The 25,574-nt window shown below is 41.4% G+C and overlaps 1 protein-coding gene and 1 long non-coding RNA gene across 3 annotated transcripts in view; one reads left to right on the plus strand and one right to left on the minus strand.

Moving 5' to 3' along the window:
* Positions 1–25,574, minus strand: part of HGD (homogentisate 1,2-dioxygenase) — a 40,472-nt gene that overhangs the window by 7,188 nt on the left and 7,710 nt on the right. For both annotated transcript variants that reach the window (XM_036883347.2, XM_036883346.2), the window contains 9 exons: positions 23,068–23,173; positions 10,363–10,422; positions 8,569–8,660; positions 7,445–7,479; positions 6,984–7,063; positions 6,315–6,414; positions 4,146–4,270; positions 2,600–2,704; positions 321–447 (listed from right to left, as the gene is read on the minus strand). In XM_036883347.2, the coding sequence (XP_036739242.1) occupies positions 321–447; positions 2,600–2,704; positions 4,146–4,270; positions 6,315–6,414; positions 6,984–7,063; positions 7,445–7,479; positions 8,569–8,660; positions 10,363–10,422; positions 23,068–23,173 (830 nt within the window). The remainder of the gene's footprint in view (positions 1–320; positions 448–2,599; positions 2,705–4,145; positions 4,271–6,314; positions 6,415–6,983; positions 7,064–7,444; positions 7,480–8,568; positions 8,661–10,362; positions 10,423–23,067; positions 23,174–25,574) is intronic.
* On the plus strand, positions 3,689–24,792 carry LOC118911377 (uncharacterized). The gene is made up of 4 exons (XR_005024424.2): positions 3,689–3,876; positions 10,018–10,114; positions 22,200–22,319; positions 24,576–24,792. It is a non-coding gene; the product is annotated as an uncharacterized LOC118911377 (long non-coding RNA).

The following is a 25,574-nucleotide window of genomic DNA, read 5'->3' on the forward strand; positions in this document are numbered from 1 at the left end:
CTCCTCCCCAAAAGAAGCATCTGAAATGTAAAGAAAATTTTTGCTTCACACTTAACTAGCCTTTCTGCCTGGAACTGGGCTCTAGGCCTTACACAGTATTTCCTTCTCAGAGTCAGCATATCACAATCACCCCTGCAGAAGCCATGGTCTTTAAGTGGCTGGAAGTCTGGGGAGCAGCCCTCGACCTTGGGAGGCAGGATCCTGAACTCCAGCCAGAGCAGGGTGTCCAGAAGCACCATGGCAGTGTTTCCAATGGGTAACACTCACCCCTTTGCTGTCTCTTTGGTTTCCAAACATGACTTGGTAAAGGAGAGACTTACTGTGGTAATAAGGAGGCCTGAAGGTCCCATCAGCAACCCCCCATCGAGGTGGGAAGATGACAAAGTCAGCGATGGCCACTCCAGGGCGGACAGACTTGGCAGTCAATACTGTGAAAATGGATGGGTCCTGTAAAAGCACAAGGGGAGGCTGAACACGTGATGGAAGGGAGGTGGCTGGGCAGTGACACATGTCCCCCACATTCTAATTTCTGATCAAACTACACAGGCCAGGATAAGAAGCCTAGGCTTGTCACTGAGGTGCGGTTATCTTTCATCTGACTTTCCTCTCTTGCTGTGCTTGAAGCAAATTGAATTAACACCAGCCAAGAGGATTCTGAGCTGCTTCTTCACCCTGCTGAGCCCCATTTCATCTAAGTACCACCCAGTGGTGCCTGCATTCCACCCTCAGGTTGGGGTGACTAGAGCTCGGATGTGCCACAGGGAGCTTGTGGCAGGAGTGATGTTTGGATTAAAATGGAAATAGAATAATATACAATTTTTGGTATAGATATAGGATGTGCTTCTCTTTGGGGGAATCATAGAGACTCCAGATGACACCCCATTGCTTTCTTACCCTTGTTTGACTCTCAGGTCTAAAATATATCACTTATATCACTAGTTTGGTAGCATAGAAGTAATAGATTAGGGCACAATATGATTTTAAAAGCACCTTAGAATCCTTCGGTGGAAAGATTGAGTTTCAGTTTAGTGATTCTGTTCGCATTCAAATGCCATGCAAGGGTCTGGGATTTAACAATTGAGATCTGTTCCTTGTCCCTTTCACACTGAGGGGGGAGGACTGAAGGAGTAATAACACGGGTGCATGAATAACTAATCACAGCAAAGGGCCAAGGGCAATCTAGCTTTATAAATACAGATCCAAGGGAGTACAGATAGTGGCTCTACCTTGGAGGATCAGGGAAGGCTTTAGAGAGGAGGTGACATTTGAGGTAGATCCTGAAAAATGAAAGGAGAAAGAGAGAGGGAGGAAGAGTGGGAGGAAGAAAAGAAAGGAAGGAAGGAAAGAAAGGAAAAGGCATTTTAAGCCCAGAAAACAGGGAAGACATCAAAATGCACAGAGATTTTGTCAGGAGGCAAGAAAGCTAAAGCCCAGAGTGCATTGGCAGAAGGGAGAGGGGTGAGAGGTGGTGCTGGAAAATGAGTCCAGGGCCAGATGGTGAAGAGCACAGATACCATGCTTCAGAGCTCAGACTTAATCCTAAACCACAGGGAGCCTGCAAAGGTTTTCTAATGCAGGGTAGAATATTCAGACCTGAATTTTGAAAAACTACCTATGGCATCAGGGCAGAGGAGATTGAACATGTGTAAATGCAAGTGAGAAACCAACCCTTATTGCTGTGAGAGCCAGCATCTCATCTGTCATGAGAAATGACCTGAAACTGTTAAAGAAAAGGTAATGAGACTCAAATACAGCTCTATCAGTGTCTCAGGTCCTTTGTCATGCTGCTTTGGGCTTGATGCCTCATTTTTTTTTCCCATTTAGTTTAGTTTTGTTAAGAGTTGGTGCTCTTCAGAAAGGTATTTTTGTACCCCCTAGAGATAAGCTGAACTGGTTCAGAGAAATTTTTCTGTCTTTGTCTCTGGCTTCTCTCTAATTATCCCTCCAGCTTGTGGATTAAGTTAATGTATTGTGAACTAGGCTGCAAAACAAACTTTTCCCCAGGATCTCAGAACAAGCACTTTATCACAAATGTGGGGCCTTGGGGGCCTGCACTGTAGACCAGGGACCTAGCTGTAGCCCCCTAATTGAGTGATAAATGTGACCAAGTTCATACTTTAGAATTTCTGCAGTTTAAATTCAAGCACTGAACATGTGAGGAACTTTAGAAGAGGGCTGTCTGCCTCATCACTGCTAAAAACAGCCAGGACTGGAGGCAGTGGAGTAGGCAGCCAGAGCAAGTAGACTCTTGGCATTTGTGAGCAGGACAGAGGACTTTCCAAATCCAGAAATGTTCCTCTTTCATCACTCCACCACTAACACTAGCAGTTGGCTTACTTTTTGGGATACATTTTCCAAGAAGGAGTTAAGCTTTTAACTACCTATGAGACTTGCTGTAAATACTCTGCGTGGAGAACTGAGCTATAGAACTCTTGCTATAGATGACCCCAATTCCTGTCAGCACAATGACAAAGGACAATATCTCAGGCTTCCAAGGGTGACACTGGGAATGTTAAATCTGAAGGTCAGGGGTCTACTGTGGACCACTCCCACACAAGGGTTGCCCTATCCCTGGGGACTCTCCATGGTGCAGACTTACTGCGTGGTCAAAGGCCACCGAGTTGATGACCATGAAGTTCTCCAAGCTGTACTTGTATGGGGTATAGTTCCCATGCCAGGCCACAACATTGAACGGGGACACATCCTGATCACAAAAAAAAGCAGGAAAGGAGGATCTTGGCACCAAATGCTTTATAGCTGTGAGTCTACAGTTTGTACTTGGCATCACTGTCTCTTTTTATTTGATTTTGTTCTCATAATTTAATAACACCATCCTTTGGGAGCAGCATAACCCTGAATCAGTTTGTGGTTGCCTCCCATGCCCTCAGACTGTCCCTTGCTAAGCCACAAACCCTATTTCTCCAGTTCATAAGCTGCAGCTGCTTCTGATCACAGGTGCAGCAGAAGCACAGCACATTCTCCAAGTAGTGCCTTTTCAACAATTTTAAACACAATTGTGAGACTCTGTGGATGTCATCAGTTCTCAGACAATCTGGGCCACCATCTGGGATTCCTGGTGTGGAAGGCAGGCACTTGCTGTGACTGCTCTCCAGGTAGTCACTGCCCGGAGCCTCTGGTAGACACAGTGCCTGGTTTTGGTGAGTGCAGGAGAGGAAGAAGTTCTCAAAGAGTTCCATGTGGGTTTTCATGCCCCATCCCCAGAGGTTATCATTTTTGCCAGGCTGGAGTAGAATATAAGGATCTGCATTTTAAACAAGCCTCCCTCAGAATTTCTGATGCAAATGGTCTCTGACCCAGAGAATATGAGTGATAATGTGTCAATGATGGTGACAATTAACTCTCAGAGATTAATTTTAAGTGCTACATTATTTAACTTCTACTGGTTAGCATACCTTCCAGATGCTGTCCAAGGAAAATAACATAACTTGGCAAAATATAACAATAAATCAAATGGGCAAAAATAAAGCAAACAAATAATGGTAAACAGAAGAGTTCTTTGGATTATTTTTATATGATACTTTATGCTAATATAGTATGTATTCGGTATGTTAAATGATATAATATATGCTAATTTTTTTATAGATTACATATTATATTATTATTATTACCTATGCCTTTGCTAATCTCCTGAGTTTATAAGGCTGGTGGTATAAACAAGTGCAGCTAATTAACTGAATTCTACTTGTTTTGTATCAGTCATTGCTTGAATTTTAAATATGTTGGCCATTGGTGAATATAAACCTTAGATAATCTGCTTGTCAACTCTTCTCTTTTCAGAACATATTATCCTGCCTGTATATTATGCTTTCCACACCATTTATGGAGACGTACCTATTGCCAGGATTTCATTGCTTGGTGAGTGCAAAGAGCATGACCTTTGGAGTCAGACAGATATGGGTTTGAATGCTGGTTCTGCCATTGACTGTGACATTTGGAAATTACTTGTCACTACCTGGCTTGTTTCATGACTACAATTAAAGCAAATACTTTATTTGTAGTATCTTAGTGGTATGGTGAAGATGAAAGTATATAATATATGTGAAGTACTTAATACTGGCCTTGGCAATCAGTAGGCGGTCAATAATTATTCATTCCCTCCCTCTCTGCTGATCCTCTTACTTTACCTGTTTGGCAGCAAATAGCTTGCCCTGGTATTTATTAATCACAGTGTAGCCACCTGGCACTTGGCAATCTTCATACCATGCAACGGGTATCAAGAAATCACGAGGATTGGCCAAGCCATTGGCTCCTAAAACACAATAACCCAGAAGTATTTTAGACACTTTTTAATCACAAAGGAAAGACGCCCACGGTTTCATGTCAAGAGCCACTCCATAATTTGCTTTCATTGTTCAAAAGCTCATTGAAATTCCAATCGGGTACTTCTTATGAGGAATTTGGTCAGTAAAAAAAATCATGAAAATCATCCTCATCCTTATTGCCAGCATCACCTTCTAACGTTGTAGAGTGAATAGGTTTATAAACCAAGTTACATACATTATCGCATTGCTACAGGTGAGAGGAGGGGAGAAGAGGAAAAGACTAGAAAAGCATAAAAGGGAAGATCTGGAAGAACATGGACCTTTTTTCTAAGAAAACCCTGATGACTCCCAAACTCCTCTACAGTCCTTGGTGTCAGAAAGGAACGGCTACATACCCTTGCCCTAGACATGCCTCCGCTTCTCAGGCAGAACTCAGAATCAACCCAAGTCTGTAAAATTGCTCTCTAGCCTGACTAATCTGTCTGCCACTCAGGGGAAAGGTATTCAGGCAGGACTCGCCTGCCTACCTTTGCTTAGGAGCGAGTGTTCCCTCCAGAGAAAGGAAATAAATCAAAAGACCAAAAATGAAAGGCATAAGTGCAGAAATATAATTTAACTCCAAGAGGAGAGGCCTGGAGAGTGTTTTATCATTTCCAGCTCCTAGGGCTAAAAAGTATGAGCTCCCAGCTGGTTAGTAAATTATATATATATTTTCCAGAGTGTACATGTTCCCTGGAACCTGGAGGCTCTCCTGACTGTAGAGCAGCAGGAAGCCAGACCAAAGTGGGAAGAGCGGGCGGTGACAGACGGCCCACCACGGCTCCAGCTGCCTCTCTGCTGCCTCCCACCTTCCTCTCTTTGGATCCCCCCAGGGAAGTGACCAGGAGGCACATGCTGGCTTGTCCCTGTTTTGCTCTAAAAAAGCAGTTGACAAGGAAGGGAAGAACTGGGAGGTGTGGCCACCATCTTCAGCAAACATGCCAAAGATGAAACCAAGGGCCAATTTTCCCAACCACTCCTTTCATTCCAAGAGATGTTTTAAGAACAACCCCTCCTACCACCTTCATTTCTCCCCTACATCTCCTGCCTCCATCTTGCCAAAAGAATCAGGGGTTGGGAGAGGCTTGATTCACTTTTGGAAGTTGTCATCTGCCTCATGGAGGCTGTGGTTTCCAGCCCCTTCATAGCCCTGAGCTGTGAGACTTTTCTGACTGTTAAGAGTGTAGCTTTTGTGGAGTGTGCTTAGTAGGAATGTGAGGCCCACACACCTGTCTCTCAGTTCATAGGAACAAAGCACCTGCCATTTGTATGGCTTTCCCAAGTACATTGTCTACACACAACCCACTGACTTAAGAAAATGACTTCCCTCCTATTCACAAAACTCTTTCCCACTTGTATGTTTTGCTTAAGCTGTTCCTTTCCTCTTAATTTTTCCTCAACTTTTGATCAAGAATTAGTCAAATCTCATCTTTCTGTGAAGTTGTTTGAATGGTAACTTAACCCGCAGTAACCTAAGCTTCTATATCCTTCAGGGTGTACACTGTATAGCCAGAAGCCTGCCACACACCATCTTGCTCCCCAGTAGTCTTATCTATTACTCACAGAGGAATCCATAATGGGTGGGCTTGGGTGTTTTCTGTTAGGCATGTATTTATGGGAAGGTGCTTGTGTTACCCTTGATGAGGTTTTTCATTACCTTCAGCACAACTTAGGAGCTGAGACTAGCTGATAGTCTGGACTGGACTGATACATTGATGAGCTTATTAATGAAGATTTCATTTCATCAGATGGGTCAGCCATACTGCATGGAGCCCCTGAACTTAAAGAGACCTGAAAAAAAAGGTCTGAGATTGCTTTCGGAGTTTCAGTGGGTTTCTGAAATTCCCAAGTGTACTCGGTCCAGAGAAGAAGTTGTCTAGAGAGGAAAGTTGAAGTTTGTAGAGATAATAAGAAGAAAAGGATGTTTAATTGTCATGCAATCAGGTGTCCTGTATTTCAAGGGAGGCTTAGAGGGTTGTAGTGAGGACGTACCAATTGGTCCCAGGTCAGGCAACTCAAAGTGGACACCGTAGACCTCCAGGATGTAGCCCCTGGTCTCCTCGAAGACATCTATACTGAACCGCATTCCTCTCTGGAACAGAAAGCAGACACTGGTGTGCCCCCCCAAATCATACCTATAGTTATGAAGAAGCTCCCCCAGAACCACAGCTACCCCACATGCAAAAGTAAAGTTATATAGTCTGTTAAACTATGTTTGAGAGGTGACCAGCTCAGAGATGAGTTAGAAAGAAAAATTTACCACCTAATCACATCTGTGACCCAAACCAATTCTAGTCTGATCTCTCATTGGGTTCAGAGATAACAGTGCCCTGATTTAGTCAAATTTTTAAGAAATCCATCCTCACCACCCCCACTCCCATCCATAAAACAGTCTTATCCCAAGTGTAAAAATATTTAGGAAAGTGAATTGATAATGCTCTTTGCTTTGTGATTGTGTGCTATTTTAAAACAAAGCAGGCAGTCAAGCCTGTGTACTCTTCTGTCCAGGGACCTTCTGCATAACTAAAACTCATTCCCCTACCCCACTTTTGCTCAGATATGACAGAGAAATTTTAGAGTTGGAAATAGCAGCAGCTGCAACATCTTTGGATTGCTCCAAAATTAGGGAAGGCAGGGAGGAGAGGGGGACACATCACCGACCTGAATAACGCAGATCTCATTGGGCTGCACAAGTATCTTGCCAAACTCGGTGTAAATGAGAAGTTTCCCTTTCTGGGGAACTAACAAAAAGGAAAGGGCAACAGCAAGCAATTCTTTTTATGTGAGAACCAGTTCACAAAGAGTAAAAGGCTTAAGGATTATATTCCTTTTTAAAAATTTTTTATTTTGGTGTCATTAATATACACTTACATGAGCAACATTGTAGTTACTAGATTCCCCCCATTATCAAGTTACGTTCCTTTTTTATTCCAATGAAAAGAGCTTAATTGAGTCTTATGGAGGAAAATGCATATTCTGACAGCTTAGGTTAGCTATTTTACTAACTAGAAGATAACAAGACAGGTTGAAGGATGAAGGAAAATAATATGTATGGAGTTAAAAAGCAGTTTATGACTAGGGATCAATTCACATCAAAGGGGTCTGAAATCTTCAAGACTTACCAATCAAGAAGTCCCCATCTGAATTGTAAAAGCATCTGAAACATAGAATAATTCCTGTGATTTTCAGTTTTAGCACTGTTCAGACAAATTAATTCATTCCACAAATTATTGTTTAGTACCCATTATGTGCCAGGCTCAGTGCTGAGTATAAAATACTGAGCAAAACAACCTAATCTCTGCCCTCATACAGCTTAGAGTCTAGTAGGAAGTCAGATAGCAATTAAGAATTACTGAACTACATCATCACCAACTGTAATGCCACAAGAAAAGTCAAGTTTAGGGGAATGAAAGAATAGTGGACTTGATCTCGTATGAGGTGTCAGCAAAAGCTTCCCTGAAGAAGAGACATTTGACCTGAGATCTGAAAGAACTGTCTAGGCGAAGGTTTGGGGAGGGAGATAATGCTCCAGGTAGAGGGAACAGCATGTGCAAATGCTCTGAAGCAGGAGGACACATGATAGGCTAGTGTGGCTCAAGGGAAGAGACGGGAAGTGGCTTGATATGAAACTGGTCCCAAAGAGACGTCTCCAGTGCCTTGCCATAGGCCTGCGATCTCGGCCAGAAAGAGTGGAATTGGGCTTTGGAAGTAATAGTCTGGTTCCAGAGGTAGTGTGCAAAACCACTGTGACATTCTGCTTCCCAAAGAAAAGGCATGAATACCATTTATGTATTTTTTCTGTTTAAAAAATATCCAATATATAAGCTCTTCTATGTAGGAACTTTAAGCTTACCCAAAGTTATTAGCTGAAGCCAATATCTGTCAGCTTCACCTGCCACCAACTGGTGGCCATAGTGGCTGCTCATGTGGTAGGACTTTAGACTCAACAACAGCCCTGGGGAAACTTAAGAGATTAGTTATATTCTGACCCAAACTTGGTTAAGTCAAAATACCTCTTGGACTACTACTACATTCCAGTGCCTCATTAACCCTTTTCTATTTGCATTGTTATGTGACCTTCCTGTTCATGCCACAGGAGTCAGTCAAATAGAAATGCTTATTTATTCTTAGTAGTAAGTGTATATCAACATTGCACTGGGGAAAACAATAACAAAACAATGACCCAGCCCTCATCCTCTGGCCAACAGCCCTTGGTAATATCCTGTTCCAGCCCTGAGCCACTTACCTGTTCCCCATGGAGGTGTTGCAGAGGAAAATGTGGACAGCTAGCCCGTTGTTAGACCTGATGTCTCCAGCTCCACACAAGGTGTGCAGGCCCTGGGAGATGGGAGAGACCATAGGAGAGGAAAGGATGAATTGAGTGGTGTCCAAGAGGCCAGTCCTCCTGGCTCCTGAGACCTATGAGGCAAGGTTCTACAGGGTTTTCCCTCTGAGACCAGTGGTATATTTGTGATCCAGCCTGCCTCTGGTCAGCCCAGAATTTATTGATTTATGTTTAGTAGGTGATGGTTCACCCTAGTTGCCAGCCATGGCCCTAACCTAGATTGTCTTAACAGCTACATCAGATGAGCTTACAGGTTGTTAATTCATTCTTTGGCATTTTATCACTTTGGTGTTCAAGATCACACTGGAGAAGGATTTCTTTTGGAGACTCATGGAGCAAAGTTGCAGCTTAGGGACCTATTAATGACCCTTAAATATGCCCCAGTATTTGGGCAGCCCTGTCCTTATAAGTAGGGTCAGCCCTAATCTTTCAAGTATAGGGCAGAGGAAAACATTCTGACCAACTGTAATCTTCTCTGTTGATAATCCACAGTCCAAGAAACCTTAACACATGGGCCTTCTCAAAACAGCCCTCAGCCCCAAACCTGTGGATGGAGAGCCTGAAAGGAGGGAGCTCTGTTCCTCCAGACATCCATAATTCACACAGAGTAGGAGATTTCTTTTTGTATTTTAACTAAATTTGCAAATTTGGGGCCTATTTAGAAGAGTCCCCACAGGGTTTGGAGTACTTAGAATGGATAAGGAATTCAGCATGATCCGAACAGTTTGGCCTGTGGCCTGGCACCTGGGCTCTCACTAAGTAAGCTGTGACCTGAGGTTGGGCTGCAGAACCGCCCACCAGCTTCTTGGAGCCCCACCTCCTTGTAGCTCCCCTCCCTGTCCCCTACATATGCCTTGCTCTGAGCACAGGTGTTCTAATACTCCCTATAACTATCAAGCAGAACTTCTGATTAGCATTGTATTAACTAGAGTTGCCACCCTGAGCTGATGCTCTTCTAGCCCAGAGGTCCATTGTGGGAGGCTCATATATTTGGGGACAAAATATATATTTATTTTTTCTAATCTCTGAAATTTATCATTTCCTTCAATTAATACAAATGTAAACAACAAACCACAGCAGTATTAGAACTGTCTGGAACTTCTTCACTCATAGAAATGATGGATATTTTTATATTACATTACATTTGTTACAGCTATCCCCAAATGTCATTTATGTCCATATACTTCTAACAACCAGAGTTGTTAGATCTTTTCATAGATCTTGTGATTTAGCACATTAACAAGGAAGCATATATGTTACTATAAACCAAACCAAATTTGTTATTTTAATATTTTTAGCATCATATTTCAATATAATCAGCTTCTTTGTAATTTTATGTATTTTTTTCAGGCATTTAGAAACATAGCCTCCACTAGACTATCAAAGAAGTCAATGGGGGAAAAGAGGCTAAGTACCCCAGTTCTAGCCAAAAACAGAGGAAACTGAGGTAGGTAAATGCTCAATTTCCATTGGCTGTTGGGAGATGTTGTAAATAGCTCGCTATGCCCTTTGGGGTCAGGGGCCACATGGTGCCTGTAAGTAAGGTATCCCTTGGCCAGTCCCAGTGCAGAGGCAGGTGGTACTGTCTGCTGCCTCTGTCTAAGGAGGCTTCGGCTTGGCATTCAACCTGCAACTGTCTGGATCACTCGCCATGGAAGGGAGAACAGTGGGACTGTGTGGATAGTTTTGACTTACAGTCACAAAATCCACTTTCTTCTGAGATGCTTTTGGAATATCAAATGGTCTCCATCTAAGCTGGACAAAAAATACACATATAGGAAAATTATTTCACAAGGGGAAACCATAGACTTTGTAAATGAATAACATTGATTACACAGTAAAAGGACAGCTGCTCCCTCTGTGAGGCTCTACTTTAGATTTTGGTATTTAAAAATTAATAATTATCCATCATTTGCTTAAAGGGGCTCAGCTGGGCTCTGTGTGTATATGCAGGGTATGTGTGTGTGCAGCCTATATGTATATATATTATGCTCATTCCTTAGCACTTTAAATTACAAAAATGGGAAAAGATCATTGCTTCTTATTTCAGAAGCTGTTTGTTCCTTTTAACATTTGGCTCAGACACATCAGTGAGTTTTGACTGATGCTGCTTTTTATGCTATTTATAATCAGCTCCCTTTCCTGGCATGCCAGCCTCTGTGTGGGCTCCTGACACTGCAGAGGAAGGTTCTACTTCTACTTCCAGCCCTCGGAGTTTTGAATTATTTCTTTAAGAGAAAGAAAGTACGCAGCTGAGATTGGATTTAGTAAATGCAGTACCAGGTTCAGTTTCTTCACCAAACCCCACATTTGTTCCCAGGCCGCGTGATGGTTCAGTTTAAATCACAACAATTTTTAATTTAATAGTGACATGATCTAAGGAAGTGGGGAGAAAAACCAGCATCTGGGCCCTACTCGAAGTGTCATCCCAGCACTTATTAATCAGCTTAGCAGCCCACCTGACACAGCCAGGTTGGCAGCTGATAAACTAGCAGCTGTAGGACCTCTAACGGAGTGACTTGCACCCCAAGGGCTGCTCCACTGGCCGCTGCACCTGGTCAAGTCAAGCGCGGAGGGCCTCCACTAGGTCATGGGGCTCAGCTCTTCTGTATTTCAGAGAGGCAGCCAGGTGGGAGAGGAAGCAGCAAGTGGAAAAGGCAGTGCTGGGATTATTCTGCCTCTCTGACATACACAGGCAGCAGCCTTTATTTCTTTAAAGCAAAGCAGAATGATCACATTCTGGGACTACTTGAAAAGAATGTAAAATGTTGATTTGAAAACTGTGCTGAAATAATGCTTCAGAAAGAAGCCAAAGGGTTAGGTCTAATTCCATTAAGGATATTTCCTGGGGGCTTTGGGAGAACCTGAGAGCAAGGCTCGCAGAAAGAGTTTCTCAGCCATGGTGCTATTGACATTTTGCATCGGATCCTCCTTTGTTGGGGGTGTGGGGTGTGCTGTCCTGTGCATTATGGGATGTTTAGCCTCCTCCTTGACCTCTGCTTGCTAGGTGACAGTAATACTCCTCCAGGTTGTAACAGCCAAAAACTTCTCCAGATATTGTCAAATGTCACCTGGAGGACAAATCTCCCCAGTTGAGAACAACTGACAGCAGGGGGGTGGGCACAGATAAGCACTGCTGACTTTTTGAGGGGAGGTTCTGGTCTACTACTATCCATTCCCTGCTCCTTCCCTGTATAGTAACAGTGCAACTTGTAAACCCAGAAAGATTGTCTGGAAGATAATACTACCAAGAATCTTGGTTCCCTAGAATAGTCATCATTACAGGTTTCCTGATAGAAGGGATTTAAGTATCAGATCAGTGGTTGCTTGAGCAAAATTTTAAATATATCCAGAGATTCTGAACTCTGTATACCCACGAGAATCATCCAGAGAGACTTTGGACCCAATACCAAATTAAATCAGAATCTGTAAAGGTGGGGCCCAGCCATCACCAGTATTTTATAAATCTCCATATTATAAAAACTCTTCTAATGTGCAGCTACAGTTTAAGAATCAGCATATCTAACCCAGACATTCTGTGATTCTTGGATGACTGAATCAAGCGTCATGTTCAGAAAGGCCACTCAGCCAACCAGCCAAGCAATTAATCCATCAATAAAATTATGATATCTTGGGCCAGATGTGACAGTGACATGCCAGTCACCAAATAGCAAGGATGTGTAAATAATACAAGTCTAAGGATTTATAAACCTAAGAAGAAAAAGGAGAGCATGAAAAGAGAGAGAAAGAAGAAACAGAAAGAAAGATATGAAAGAGAGACAGGAAGAAGAGAAATCCTAGTAAAGGGGAAGTTCTATCTGGTTTGTTGCATTGAGAAAATGCTATTGAGATCTTCCTGAAATTAAAATACCTGTTGTGGGTGGAAATAAAGTCCTGGCTCCCAAACAGGAGGTTCATCTTCTGTGAATGGGAAGACTGAACCAGAGAGGCTGATGGGTTGGTTTAAGTAGGCTTTTTCTGGTCAGTTTTTAAAAATCTTCTGTTGCACACTAGCCCTCAAGTCATGAGACAGAGCCTGGGTGGCGGATGGGCCTCCATGATGATGTGGGAAGCATGTCTTCAAAAGGGCCCACATCCTGGATGAGACAGTGGCCTTGAAGAGCCTTCTCTGATACAAAAAGTGATGCCCTTCAAACGATGGAGATAGTATAGGGAAAGGAATAATTTATCTGTTATTTCTGATTGCAACAGATTGTACAATATCTGTATTCAGTATATCACAAAGGATAATAAAGATCCCAAGATGGTCTGATAAACCCAGTACCCTGAAGAAGTAGCCAGTTTTAGGTGTTCAGGCAAGAGATTTGGGTCAGGAGCTTTGGTGTGATATCTTGTTGAATGTGAAGAGAGAGATGTGGGGAGAGGATAAGCAGGAAAAGTAATGGAATGGAGGATAAACAGGAAAACTCTATGGAGTGGAGGGAGAAGATAAGAAGGAAGAGTCCATCTCCTGAAAAAGCCAGATGTTCAGCTTAATTTCATGCTGTGGAGCAGTAATCCACTGATCTAACTAAGGCTTGCACAAGGGGGCTGTGCATTGGGCTGAGCCAGGACACCTGAGTTCTGCTACTGCCTCCGGTTCCCATTTACCCCATGATTTCGGCAAGTCATTTTCTCTTTCTGAATTGTGGCTTTTCTTACATGTAACAAGGGAATGCTGGAGAAAACCATAATTCCATAATTCTCTTCAGAGAAGAGTTTCTGGAAATAATAAAGGGTGCTTGTTAACTGATTTAGTCCTGTAACTCTTTAATAATAATAGAATGAATAAAAGATGTTATTCATACCACATATTATTGCTAAAGTGTCCCCCATGCAGAATTTAATTATAAAACATTTCAAAACAATGAAATTAATTGTACTACCCAATGCAATATCTTGACTATAGTGGATATTAATAAATGTGTGTAGAATGATTGAGTGAATGAATCAATGTAAGGCATTGAGAACATTGTTAATATCTCAAAGAACAATACTAAAGCAAATTTGTGAGATTTGGGAAGTCAAAATGACATTCAGACAATAGCTGGAAATTGACAAATGTTTCTAAAAGTCCAACGATTATTCTTAAAATGTAAGTCAGTTCTTTTTACATGTAAAAAATCCTCAGTTCTTCCATATCCTTCCTGATTTTCTGTCCAGTTGTTCTACCAACTAATGAGACAGAGGTGTTGACATTTCCAACTGTAATTGTGGATTTGTCTGTTTCTCCTTTCACTTCTATCCTTGCTTCACCTATTTTGCAGCTGTATTCTGAAGATTCTATTGGAAAATAGACTTATTAGAAATAGTAAAAAATAATTTAAAAAGCATTGTCAAGAGAACCACTAACAACATTTAATGATCAAGATTTGAAATTCAGCTCAGGGATGAAAAACAAGCCAGAGAATTAGCTTCAGTGTTTCCAGAATCGGATGATCAAGAGTTGGATTAGATGATCTGGAAGTCCCTTTCAACACTGAGATTCTTTGATGACTGAAGTTCCTTCCAAAATTGCCTTGGACTCACATAGAGTCAATGAATTAGATACTCTCAACAACATTGGCTGGCTAGAGGTAGACATATCATTAGTCAGTACCACCTATTCAAGAATTTGGAAGTAACTTGTAGATGCGGTAGCAATTGCAATGTGTAAACAATTACTAGCAGCAGCTATGGATAGGAGAGGCCCAGAGTCATTCACTACAGTGAATTTCAGTCCAGACTAGGGAAGTTGGAATGCATTGAATAAAATAACGCTGTGGCTTACTGAACTCTTCAGCAAATCTAGAAACTGAGGGAAAAGGCAATATGATTTGGTGGAGAGAAATCAGGCTTTGAGTAACCCTAGAAATTCTTTGAGGTAATAGATGAGAGCCCAGGTAAGGTGGATTTAGGTCTCTGCACTTTGTTTAGACTTTCAAAAGTATTTCATGGGGCCACAAAAAAGATGAACCTTCATGGATTTGGATGATATTTTTTCATGGATAGATATCCGGATTCCTATTTGACATTGCCCTTGAGTATAAAGCTAAGGGCATTACATTCATTAGAACCTAGCAGAGGGGATAAAACATAGTAGTCACTCAATAAATATTTGTTAGATGACTTTAATTCTCACTACAACCCTTAGAGAGTCCTATGATTGTTATCATCTTTATTTTAGAAGTGAAAAAACTGATGGTTTAAAGCATTTAAGTTGTCTCTACTAAGAACTAATGCCAACATTCCTTCAGCCTCTCTTAGTAACCTGTACCCTGAGCCCCTAATCTCAGACTGTCTTGATCTGCTTTCCAAACTATGCATGATCTTCCTGGCTCCTGAACCTAGGCTTTGCCTCCTTTAAAAGATCTTGTACTTCCAGTCTGACCCCTATTTACTACTGCTCCTCTAGTGCTAAGTTGCCCTGGCTCAGTCTGACTTCTGAGACCCAAACCCTGCTAAGGTCCTTCAGTGTCAGCATTCTTGTCCAATCCCCTTATATAAATTCATTCAAAATGATTTATTGAACCTCTGTATGCCAGGTTTTATGCTAGATGCTGGAGGTGAACATGACAGTCTGCCTTCAGGGAACCTATTACAGAAGACCCTAGAAGTGTGCATACTTTCTGATAAAATGGATAAGTAAAAGTTACTTTAGAAGAGAAATATAAGCAAGAATGTTTCCTCAGGAATAAGTCCTGGCCTATTTGACATTTTTATACATGAAAAATAGGAGGCACACACAAGGAAATAATCTAGTTTGCAGACTGTTCCAACATCTTTCCAAGGGATGAAATGCAAGTTGATGGAGATGCACTGTAAAAAGAGTCAGGAAGTTGTCCAAAAATGGCTGAACAGGGCAATATGCACTGCAATTTTGGCAAACACAAGTGAATGCATTTAGGGGGAAATGCAAACTAGTCTGTTTATAGGATGATGGGATCTGAGCTATCAGGGAATCAACTGAACAAATATTTGTTATTCTACTATTTGGAAGAAGGCACATGCTGGACACTGGAGGTTATATTAAGATGATGGAGACATAGATTCTACTCTCAAACATGCTGGGAAATACTGGAAGGGTTCAATGAAGAAAGTGGTTTTTAAGATGAGTTTTAAACTTGGCTGGGATTTGGATGGTGGATATCGGTGAGGGAAGAAGAGGAAATTCCAGATAGATGGAAGAGCATAAAGCACTAAGACAGGAAAACTGTATTGTCCTGGAATGGTGATAGTTTCAGTATGGCTGGTAGACATGGAAGAGAGTGGAGGGTTTGGAAAATATGATACTGAATCAGGGCTCCTGATCACCTGTCTTGAGAGCCTGCGCTTGTCTGGCTGAGCAGTGGAAGGGAGGGGGAGTAGCAGCATTTAAAGATCTTTGAGATAATAATTTAGTAAACTGAATCTGGCAGCAAGGTGTGGGATAGGATGGGGAAGACACATGGGTCAGCTAGGAGGCCATTTAAACAGTCTAGGTAAAAGGGAAAGAGTTCTGAGCCAGGTGGTGTTAAGAAAAGGAAGAAGTTATAAAATAAATAAGCCACGGAGATGTTATATACAGCATAGGCAACATAGTCAATAATATGATAATAAATTTTTGTGGTAAGAGATGGTAACTAGACTTACGGTGGAGATCATTTCATAATATGTAAACATGTCAAATCACTATGATGTGCACCTGAAACTAATAGGAGAGTATATGTCAATTTAAAAATTGTACTTCAATTTCTTTAAAGAAAAGGAGAGTATGGATACTGGAGACATCTTGGAAACAAACTCTATAGCAGTACTTCTTAAAGTGTGACCTAGAGGCAACCTGTATGGAAGACATCTGGAGAGACACATAGGTACCACCCCAGACCTACTTAATTAGAATCTCTGGGTAGTGAGTCTGGGGAATCTACATTTTCAATAAATTCCTGTGGTAACTCTAATATATACCTGGGTATCACCGTTCTATGGACTTAGCACCTAATTCAATGTAAAGGGAGAAAGAATTCTTGATGACTCTAAGGATTCATACCTGATGTGTAAAGAATGGTTGTGTCACTGACAGCCCTAGAATAGCTAGGGAGGTAGGAGAGTTCAGGTAGGACTATGGTGACTTCTATGTGGAACCTATTGAGCTGGGACAGATACATGACAATGCCCAATGTGGGTTTGAAGTTGGAGGAGAGATTTGTAAAACACATTGATTGCAGAGAGGCGATAGTTAATGTCATGGGAATGAATGCTATTTGTTAGATATTAAAAAGCAAAATATGGGAGGTGCAGAAGATGGCAAAAGGGAGAAGTGGACAATCGAGTGTAAATAAGGATCCATTTTGAAGGCAGTTCCAGAATGCTTTCCAAACTCTAGGGTGGTGGGACTGACTTTCTGCAATGTGGCCTATGAGGTCATACCAAGTTTTGGGTTGGAGTGATGTTGGGTGAAGTTAGATCTCTATAATCCCATCTGTTGAGGTGTGTGTACATGTTGGGGGGTGGTGGGGGAGGGTGAGGTGGAAAAGGAAGTGGGCTAGAAAAATCCTCTGCTACGCAAGAGGATTCCTTCTCTTAGCTCACCCAGGCTGTGTATTTCTTTTCAACAGTGATTAACCCTCCCTATTTAAGACAAAAAATGTCCATCAAAACTGGGAATCACTAACTGATACTTGGAAGGAAAGGGGAGGAATCATAGTGAGATTGCATGGGCTGAATTTTCTCCTAAAAATTTGCATGTCAAAGTTCTAATCCACAGTACCTCAGAATGTGACTGTATTTGGAGGGTCTTTAGAGAAGTAATTAAGCTAAAATGAGGTCATTGGGTGGGCTCTAATCCAATATGACTGGTGTTCTGACAAGCAGAGGAAGCATGCTGTATTATAGCATGAGTTTAATTTCATAAATATATATGTAACTGATTTTTTAAAACAGCAATTATATAAGAGTATTCACAGCCTCTTCCCCTTCTCTTCCCTGCCCTGTATGGAAAATTCTGATTTGCCTATTCCCACTCCTCTCAGTGCCTTGAACTCCAGTCTCACCATTGATGCAGCTCAATGTTATGTGTGTGTCCTTTAGGGAAAAGGGGTGGGGACCTGCTCTGTGTTGTTTTTAGAGACAGAAGGTAGGAGGAAGAGGGGGTGGGGAGCCATGAACCAGTGGTCAGGCCTGAGGAGCATGGGGAACATGAGAGGAGAGATGAGAGAAAATTTGGGTTGAGAAGGTTGGAATCTGGGAAAAACTGAGGAAAGGAAAATTTAAAAAGTGTTGTTGTAGGATATATTCTTTAATGTTTTCAGCAGAAGCAAATGAAGATTGGAATTATTTTTAGTTACTTGGTGTTTGGCTGTGTGGGACCCCGAACCTTACTGATTTTTATATATGTACAAAGTAAAAGACTGGAAAGAAAGAAACCAAAACATTAGCAGTGGTTAACTGTGCTGGTGGGATGATAGGGCATTGAGGTGTATGTGTGTTTGGAATAAAAACATATTAATGGTGGGGGGTGGATTATTGTTTAAAATGGTATAAATAGTTTTCAATAGAGTGGTCTGGGCTGGCTAAATCAAAAAGGGATAAGGATGAATGGGGGTGATAAAGTGAGTTTAGATTAATTTCTCAATAAGTCTGGCTATGAATAGGAAAGATGGACAAAACCTCAAAGAGGTGGGGAACCCCAACACATTTTTGGAGGGAGGGGGCTTTTAGGGTGATGAGACCTGAACAGTTTGACAAATTAGATAACAAACACCTTGTAAGGGTATTTTGTTTTGAAACATTTTTGATAATTTGCATGTCCTGGAGGTGGAGTGAATTTTATGATGTGGTCTTTCATTAGCTTTGAGGTGTTTATCTCTTGGTCCAAATTATACTGATTGAGAACTAAAAGGTGATTTCCTCAGCTGAGGCTTCACTGGGTCAGGAGTCTGACTTTACAGCACTCAAGAGATTAGGGATAGAGTAATAAGAAAGATAAATGTTAAAGGACTCTGACTGTTAAAAGATGAGTGCTTACAAACATGAAACGCCAAAGGAACCTTGTCCAGAGTAAAATTGTTAATACAACTCCCGAGAAAGATTTAAATGATATGGACCTCATGACTCTTCCTGAAAAGATGAATGCTGATTGAGGAATGCTAATTGAAATCTGTAAAATCACAGTTGGATGCAAACTTGTTTGTTAAATTCTGAGGTTCTAGAAGCTAGAGAACAGCACACGATGAGCACAACTAGGTGTATTTCTTATATGAGATATTAATGGATTGAACTTCTTATGTCCACAGACTGAATCTAAATACTCAAAGAGTTTGTATTAATTCTTCTACAGTTGATTAAATCTGTGTTAAAAGAAAACTAAGGTTTTGGGGGCATAGTCCCAATCTTCTTGGGAGGGTCTCAGAGGTGGCAGTAATGATAGCACATCCCATTGATGCTCTCTTGGAGGAAACATTAGGTCAGTCTCAGGTCTTCAAATTCCCAGAGATGGCTCATGTGGGGAGCTGGCAAACCTGATGAATTATTTGATTTGGTCTGTGATAACTGAAGACATACCTACAGTACAGGCTTCATCTGGGAAGGACTGTCAGATGGGCACCTAAATATAATTTTCTCAGACTTCTTTGTCAAGTCTGGAGGATATATTTGGAAGGAGTTATAAGAGGGGAAAAGTGTTAAATGCAGACTGCTCTGGTTATTAGTGAAACAAAATTGGGAAGACATATCAACTTGTCAAGAAGGTGTAAATGAAAGACAAAAGTCTAAATGTAGCGAGAACAGCTAGGGTGTCAGGGCGGGGGAAACAGGCTGGCAGGTGACCTGGTTCTGAGAACAGCAGGAGGATAAGCCACTACCTTGATGGAGCTGGTGTTCACAGAGGCAGTACTGAGTTCTGGGGTGCATTTGTCCCAATGTGTGCGAGCACACAGTCAAAATGAGCAGGGGAAATATTGGAGAAGAAACTCATTTGGTGGCTACTGTATAAAAAAAGTATTTGAAGGAATTCAAAACGGGAGAAAGGCAACAAGCTCAAGGAGAAATGCAAAGCAAGTTTAGATGGAAAACATGGAGAAAGAGAGAAAACAAGTATGCTTGAGGGTCAACTAGAAAGCAAGCAGAAACTTCTGATGCAGCTATTTTGTTGCCTCCATATTAATGCAGGCTTTTTAAGTGCAAGTGCCTCGAACTTCCTTCTCAATATATATGTTAACTATTTATGAAATAATGAACAAACATGCCCGAATGGCATACTCGACTCTCACCTATGATGGGACACTTCCATTTTCTTCTCTGTTCATTTCTATGTCATTTGTGTTTTTATAAATTATATATTACTTTATAATGAGATGAAACCAGAAAAACTATCAGAACAAGGGTAGCTTCCATGAATAAACAACCTGTCCCCAAAAATAATCACTATAAAGGTGTGTATTAGAACAACTATCAGAACAAGGGTAGCTTCCATGAATAAACAACCTGTTCCCAAAAATAATTACTATAAAGGTGTGTATTTGTGTTAAATAAAATGTATCAATAGTAGTCACAGATAATAATAATATAATAAAAGGATATTACTGAGCATATTGTAATCACACTCACATTTTCCTTAAAGGTTAGGTTTAAAACCTCACCCTCCAACCCCGAATAAAATGATATAAAATAGGTGTGGCTCCACTGTTGCCCACACAACCACAAATGGACCTATGAAGATGGATTAAGGTTTTAGAGCTTAGATGACTGGTGTGGATGAGATGAGCAGGCAGGAGCATGGTCACTCTCCACTCCATCCCCTCTACCACTAATTTGATAGTTATCTTAAAGGCTCTATGATTTGAATTCCCAAACATCTGCTTATGGACTTTTTCTATAATCCTTCTTTCAGTCTAGCTCAGTGGTTCTCAAATTTAGTGACATGGGAATTACTGTACAGGGTAGCATACACAAACCCATGTATTTTATAATTTATTGGTGATTAAAGGAATTTTCAGAGGTAATTTTCTTTGTACTTAATTTTTGTCTTCCTTGATGACTTTACGACCACCCTGTTCCTTTGTATATTATGACATTTGGCTATACTTGAGAGAACTGTTAGAAACTTAACTGGGGATTCCCTATGTCACCCAAAGAAAAGAAAACTTATTGTAGTCTAAATACCTTTTCAACTTTTCAAAACTAGTTTATAATAAATGCTTAATTTATTCGGCCTGACTATGAACCCTAACAAAGTATAGGTATCTGTCCTTTGTATTTTCTAATGGAAGATGAATTCCATTTATAAAGCAGCCAGATCTAATGATTAATCTAAAACAAATGAATATGACCCTTATAACTCTACAAGAGAAATTAGAGAATTTTAGATATAATCCACTAAGGAATCAAACAGATTCTTAGAGAATGAGCAGTGATTTTAGCTAAAAGGATTTATGGTCCTTTATGAGATGAGTGGGGAAGTACCTGGTCAAATGAGAGGTAAACAGATAAATGAGGATGGTCTGCCAGATGCATTCCTAGCACCGGAATGTGGAGAGAAGGTTGTGAGATGGGATTGGATTAGGACCCCAGGTGAGACTCAAAGACAAGGTGAGGGCAGAGTACCCCTATTGGTTGTGCAAACTGTGCCCTGAACAAGGGCCCTGAGAGGAAGGTGAAAAGGACAGGGCCTGAAAGCCTGGCCTTGTGTCTTGGCAGAGGACTGTGCCTGTGGGGTTTGGGGTTTGAGCAGGGCCTGACTTTTTCCCTGCATGCTTATAGGTCAGTGGTGGCCTGGGGAGGGTGTCACACATTAAACTTCACACAAGTTGAAGGGTCAGCTTTTCAGACAAAGTATCCTGGATAGTGATTTAAGTTGTTACCTCACATTTTCTTTTCCACTTGTAATGCCTCTCTTTCTGTCCCTGTTGGGGGTGGGGGTGAGTAGCAGTCAAGCAGGTACTTAGTTCTCTGAGATTTCCAAAATTAGGGAAGAGATGAAGCAGAGCAAGAAACCAAAAGTGACTATGAATTATTCTGGCTTTTGTTCTATGAAAAGTCTAAGCGTTTAGGGGAAGGGGATTTGTAGTCATAGACAAAATGTGTCGGTAAACCAAGGGGAGGCAGCAGTGGGAAGGAAGAGTAGAGGGGGTGGAGGAGGGGGAGGGAGAGGGAGAAGTTGATAGATTTGTGTGGCCTTGGAATATAGACAGGACTTCAGCCTGTGAACTGGCAGCTCCCAGAAGGAGGGAACGGGCGTGAGGCATATTCAGGACTACAGGTCAAGAAGTCGAGACCTGGCAGGATGGTAGCAGAACAATGGGCATCGTAAGACCACTTAGTGAGGGGGCACCAAGCAGCGAGGCCCAGTGCCCGCTCCTATGTTGCTATTGTTTAAAATCAGAGGATCCCAGGGAAGACTGAGAAGAAGTTGATTTCTGCCACTTTGGCAGATGGGGACCTTGGAACAAAAAAAAAAATGAAAGAACAAATTTACCTCAGTATAAACTCTGATATGTATATGTACTACTTCTGCTTTAAGTGAATATATCAAAATGGCTGTATCAGAGTCATGGTTCTTGTCTCCCATGTGCCAGGTGTTGTGCCAAGCATGTTCACACCTGTTCTCTCAAGTGATCTTCACAACAGCACTGCATGGCAGACGTCATGATCGCCCCAGTTTACAGGTGAAACACCATGGCTCAAACACACACTGGGTAAGTAGAAGGGAAGGGAAGCAAATCCAGGTCTGTTTTTCCTCCTGCACTATATACCTGTTGTTAGTGACATGTACCTAAGTTGAGGGACATAGGGAATACACTGGGGTTCTCAGAAGGTTAAAAAAATAATAGAGGTCTGTTCAGTATAACATTGGGTCTGTCTCATTACTAAAAGCAGAGTATTTAAATAATACTGATGCACAGAGGAAAAGCTCATTGGCCACTAGACCAAAAGGAGGAAACCCTTAGGCAAGGAATGGAAGTTCCTAGGTCTATGGAGAATGTGACGGCAATCTGTCACCACAATAGACTTACAGAATCCAGCTCACACAACAAGCCTCTCATCCCTATAGCAGAGCCCTCTTTTCAGATACATGTGTTGAATATGTTTCTATATTCTACGGTAAGTTTAGATAAAAACAAATGCACCTAAGAGCATGTTGATTTTTCCCACCAACCTATATAATTTCCATTCATCCAACTCACCTGGGGACCCCTGTGAAGTCTGAACCACTTCTGTGTATTCTCTGAAGCCATTAGGCTAGAAAAACACAAGCCTACACACACACACACACACACAATCAATTCCAAAATTCGCACTCATTTTGTTTGAGCAAAAGAACAGATACACTTTAGCATTTATTTTTTTCAAAAGTGTCTAATTTCTCAAAGACAGGCTTGACTTAAATATTTATATTCAAGGTTCTGGATACTTGTTATGTTCCGACTCACAGAACCAGGTTACCTGGTTAGGATCAGGATCAACTTCATCCCAGCTGTGAGTGACATGGCCTTGGTCAATGGATCCAAAGGGCTTGTGAGAAACTGAAGGTAGAATCCTATACAGCCAGCTGGCCGAAACAAGGACACAGAAACCTTAGGTTGATATTATGAGGAAGACACAGCCTGGCACAGGAAGTATCATCAGGAGGACGCCCAAGTCAGCAACGATCTGTGGGCTTTAATGTGAGAAGCAATGACAGTGTCGCTTCTTAATAGCCACGGCTGCCCGTGGCCCTGTCCTCTTCCCACCTTCCCACTCGACCCGTCACTCTTCAAACTGAGGCTTGGCTGTTCTTATACTGACAAAAATAATGAAGTATCTTTCCCAATGACAACTGTAAAGGAAGGAGAAGTACTTGGAAGGACATCATGCAGGAAAATCCATAGAAAAACATTAGCTTATATACATCAACAAGTACTAATCCTTGCTCTGGAAGATAAGGACAATGAATCCTATGTAGGTTGAGAGATATGGGTGGGTTTTATGGGATATTTTTGAAATATAAATCAATGTTCTTTAAAATTATAAAAGTAGTATTAGTCAGTGGTAAAAATAATTCAAGTAATTTAAAGTCCCCCAAAATGGCTTGTTCCTCCAGTTTCTTCAGGGTCAATCTTCAGAGGCATCAGAACTTAACCACTTTCTAGTATATTCTCAGATATCTTCAATTATACAGGCAAAACTGCCAAATTGTTGTACTACTTTATTCTCATGACAATGGTGTGTGAGAGTGCCTGATTGCCCACATCTTCACAAATATGGGGTATTACTAATAATTGGCACTATAGGTAAAAAATACTATTTCATTTTTATTTTGTATTTCCTTTATTAGGTTGAGAATCTGTATATATTGGTCCTTTGTAAGTTTTCTGAATTACTTGTACAAGTCCTTTACCATTTTTCTATTGGGTTGTCTTTTTTATGTTAATTTATAAGAAATTAACACTTCTTTACTCCAAAATTATAAGACTTATCTGTCCATATTTTCTTATAGTACATATACGGCTTCTTTGTTTCCTTCCTTCCTTCCTCTTTCTTTCTTTTCGTCCTTCCTTCTTTCCTGCCTGCCTTCCTTTTTTTTCCTCTGTTCTTCTCTTTTCTTTCTTTTCACTATCTGTGTATGTCAAGGCTTGAGCCAAGGATCTCCAGGCCAGGACCTGGATCTCAGGCTTCAGGAAAAGAAGACTCTGGTGAAGGAGCCCAGAAGGACTTCAGGAGGAGAACCTTCTAGAAGTTGAGAGGGACCCTGAAAATCACTAAGAGGGACCCATGTCCTTTCAGAGTACATTACCCTGATGGTGAACAGAGGAAGAGGAACACTACTTCTGACAATGGAAGACCAGGCCTGCTTGAATGAGCTCTGGCCCTAAGACAGTCTATTTCAGGGGGTGAAGATGGCCTGGCTCCACACTGAACCATTTGGGAGATAAAAAGACTAAATTTTTTCAGTTTCCATTTGATTCCTTCAGCTCTAGAGGATGTGGACTCAGACGCTGGACTTCAGGCTGTGAATAAACCAAGCATCTCCAGCTCCTAGAGGTATACGCGGGAGCACGTGCGTGACTCTTAGAACCAGCTGTGCGAGCCAGTGAAGGTCATGGACATTCCTTGATCCGATGTTCCTCATCCTGTTCCTGGGATTGTTGTGAGGATTCAGTTTATGTACCCAGAATGCCTGGCACACAGTAAGTGCTCACTTATTAGATAGTTGTTGAATTCTCAATCTATCTCTAATCATCAGGGTTTTTATGATGGTCCATATTTTCCACATTCCTTACTGTCACCTCAAGAATCAGCTACCTAATTTGATAAAACTTAATCCCTGTTAGATAGAATTCTGATGGTTTTGCGGGGGCCCTGTACTCTGTGGTTTAAATGAGTAGTGAGTAACTATAAATCCAGGTTTGCTCACTTATGGATGGGGCTGGTTCCATCTCCTTATTGGGGATTTTGAGCATTTTCACAAAATTCTTGTGGATACCTTTGCACAGTTCTTAACAGATGGGTGAGCCATACCTAGTGTCCCTTGTTTTTTAGCTGAATTTATAAAACTTCTCAGGCAGCACTACATTGTCCTGGACAGAGATTTAATTCCAATACAGGGAATGGCGCCAGCTTCTTAATGAAATGTCAACAGCTCCTTTTCAGCCTCCTGGAATGGAGCTGAGCTCCTGCTGGCTGGAGATATTGCTGAATAATGTGGGCAGGCAGCAGGATCTGGAGTCCAGGTGTCCCATTAGCGAATGGGTCATAAAGTCAAGAACATAGTCTTGGAGGCCAGACTGTCATAACAGAATGGACAGGGATTGTCTCTGTGCTTACCTTACCTTGACTATTTGGACTTGCATAGGGAAAGAGATGGTCCAATAGTAATAGGATTAACCCCTCATTTTTTGATAAGTATGGTAAACTATCTTTTCATCTCCCCATGCATGTATCAAGAGAGAAGGAATATTGACATTAACATG

The sequence above is a fragment of the Manis pentadactyla genome, chromosome 1, assembly GCF_030020395.1.
Source record: "Manis pentadactyla isolate mManPen7 chromosome 1, mManPen7.hap1, whole genome shotgun sequence".
NCBI classification, from domain to species: domain Eukaryota; kingdom Metazoa; phylum Chordata; class Mammalia; order Pholidota; family Manidae; genus Manis; species Manis pentadactyla.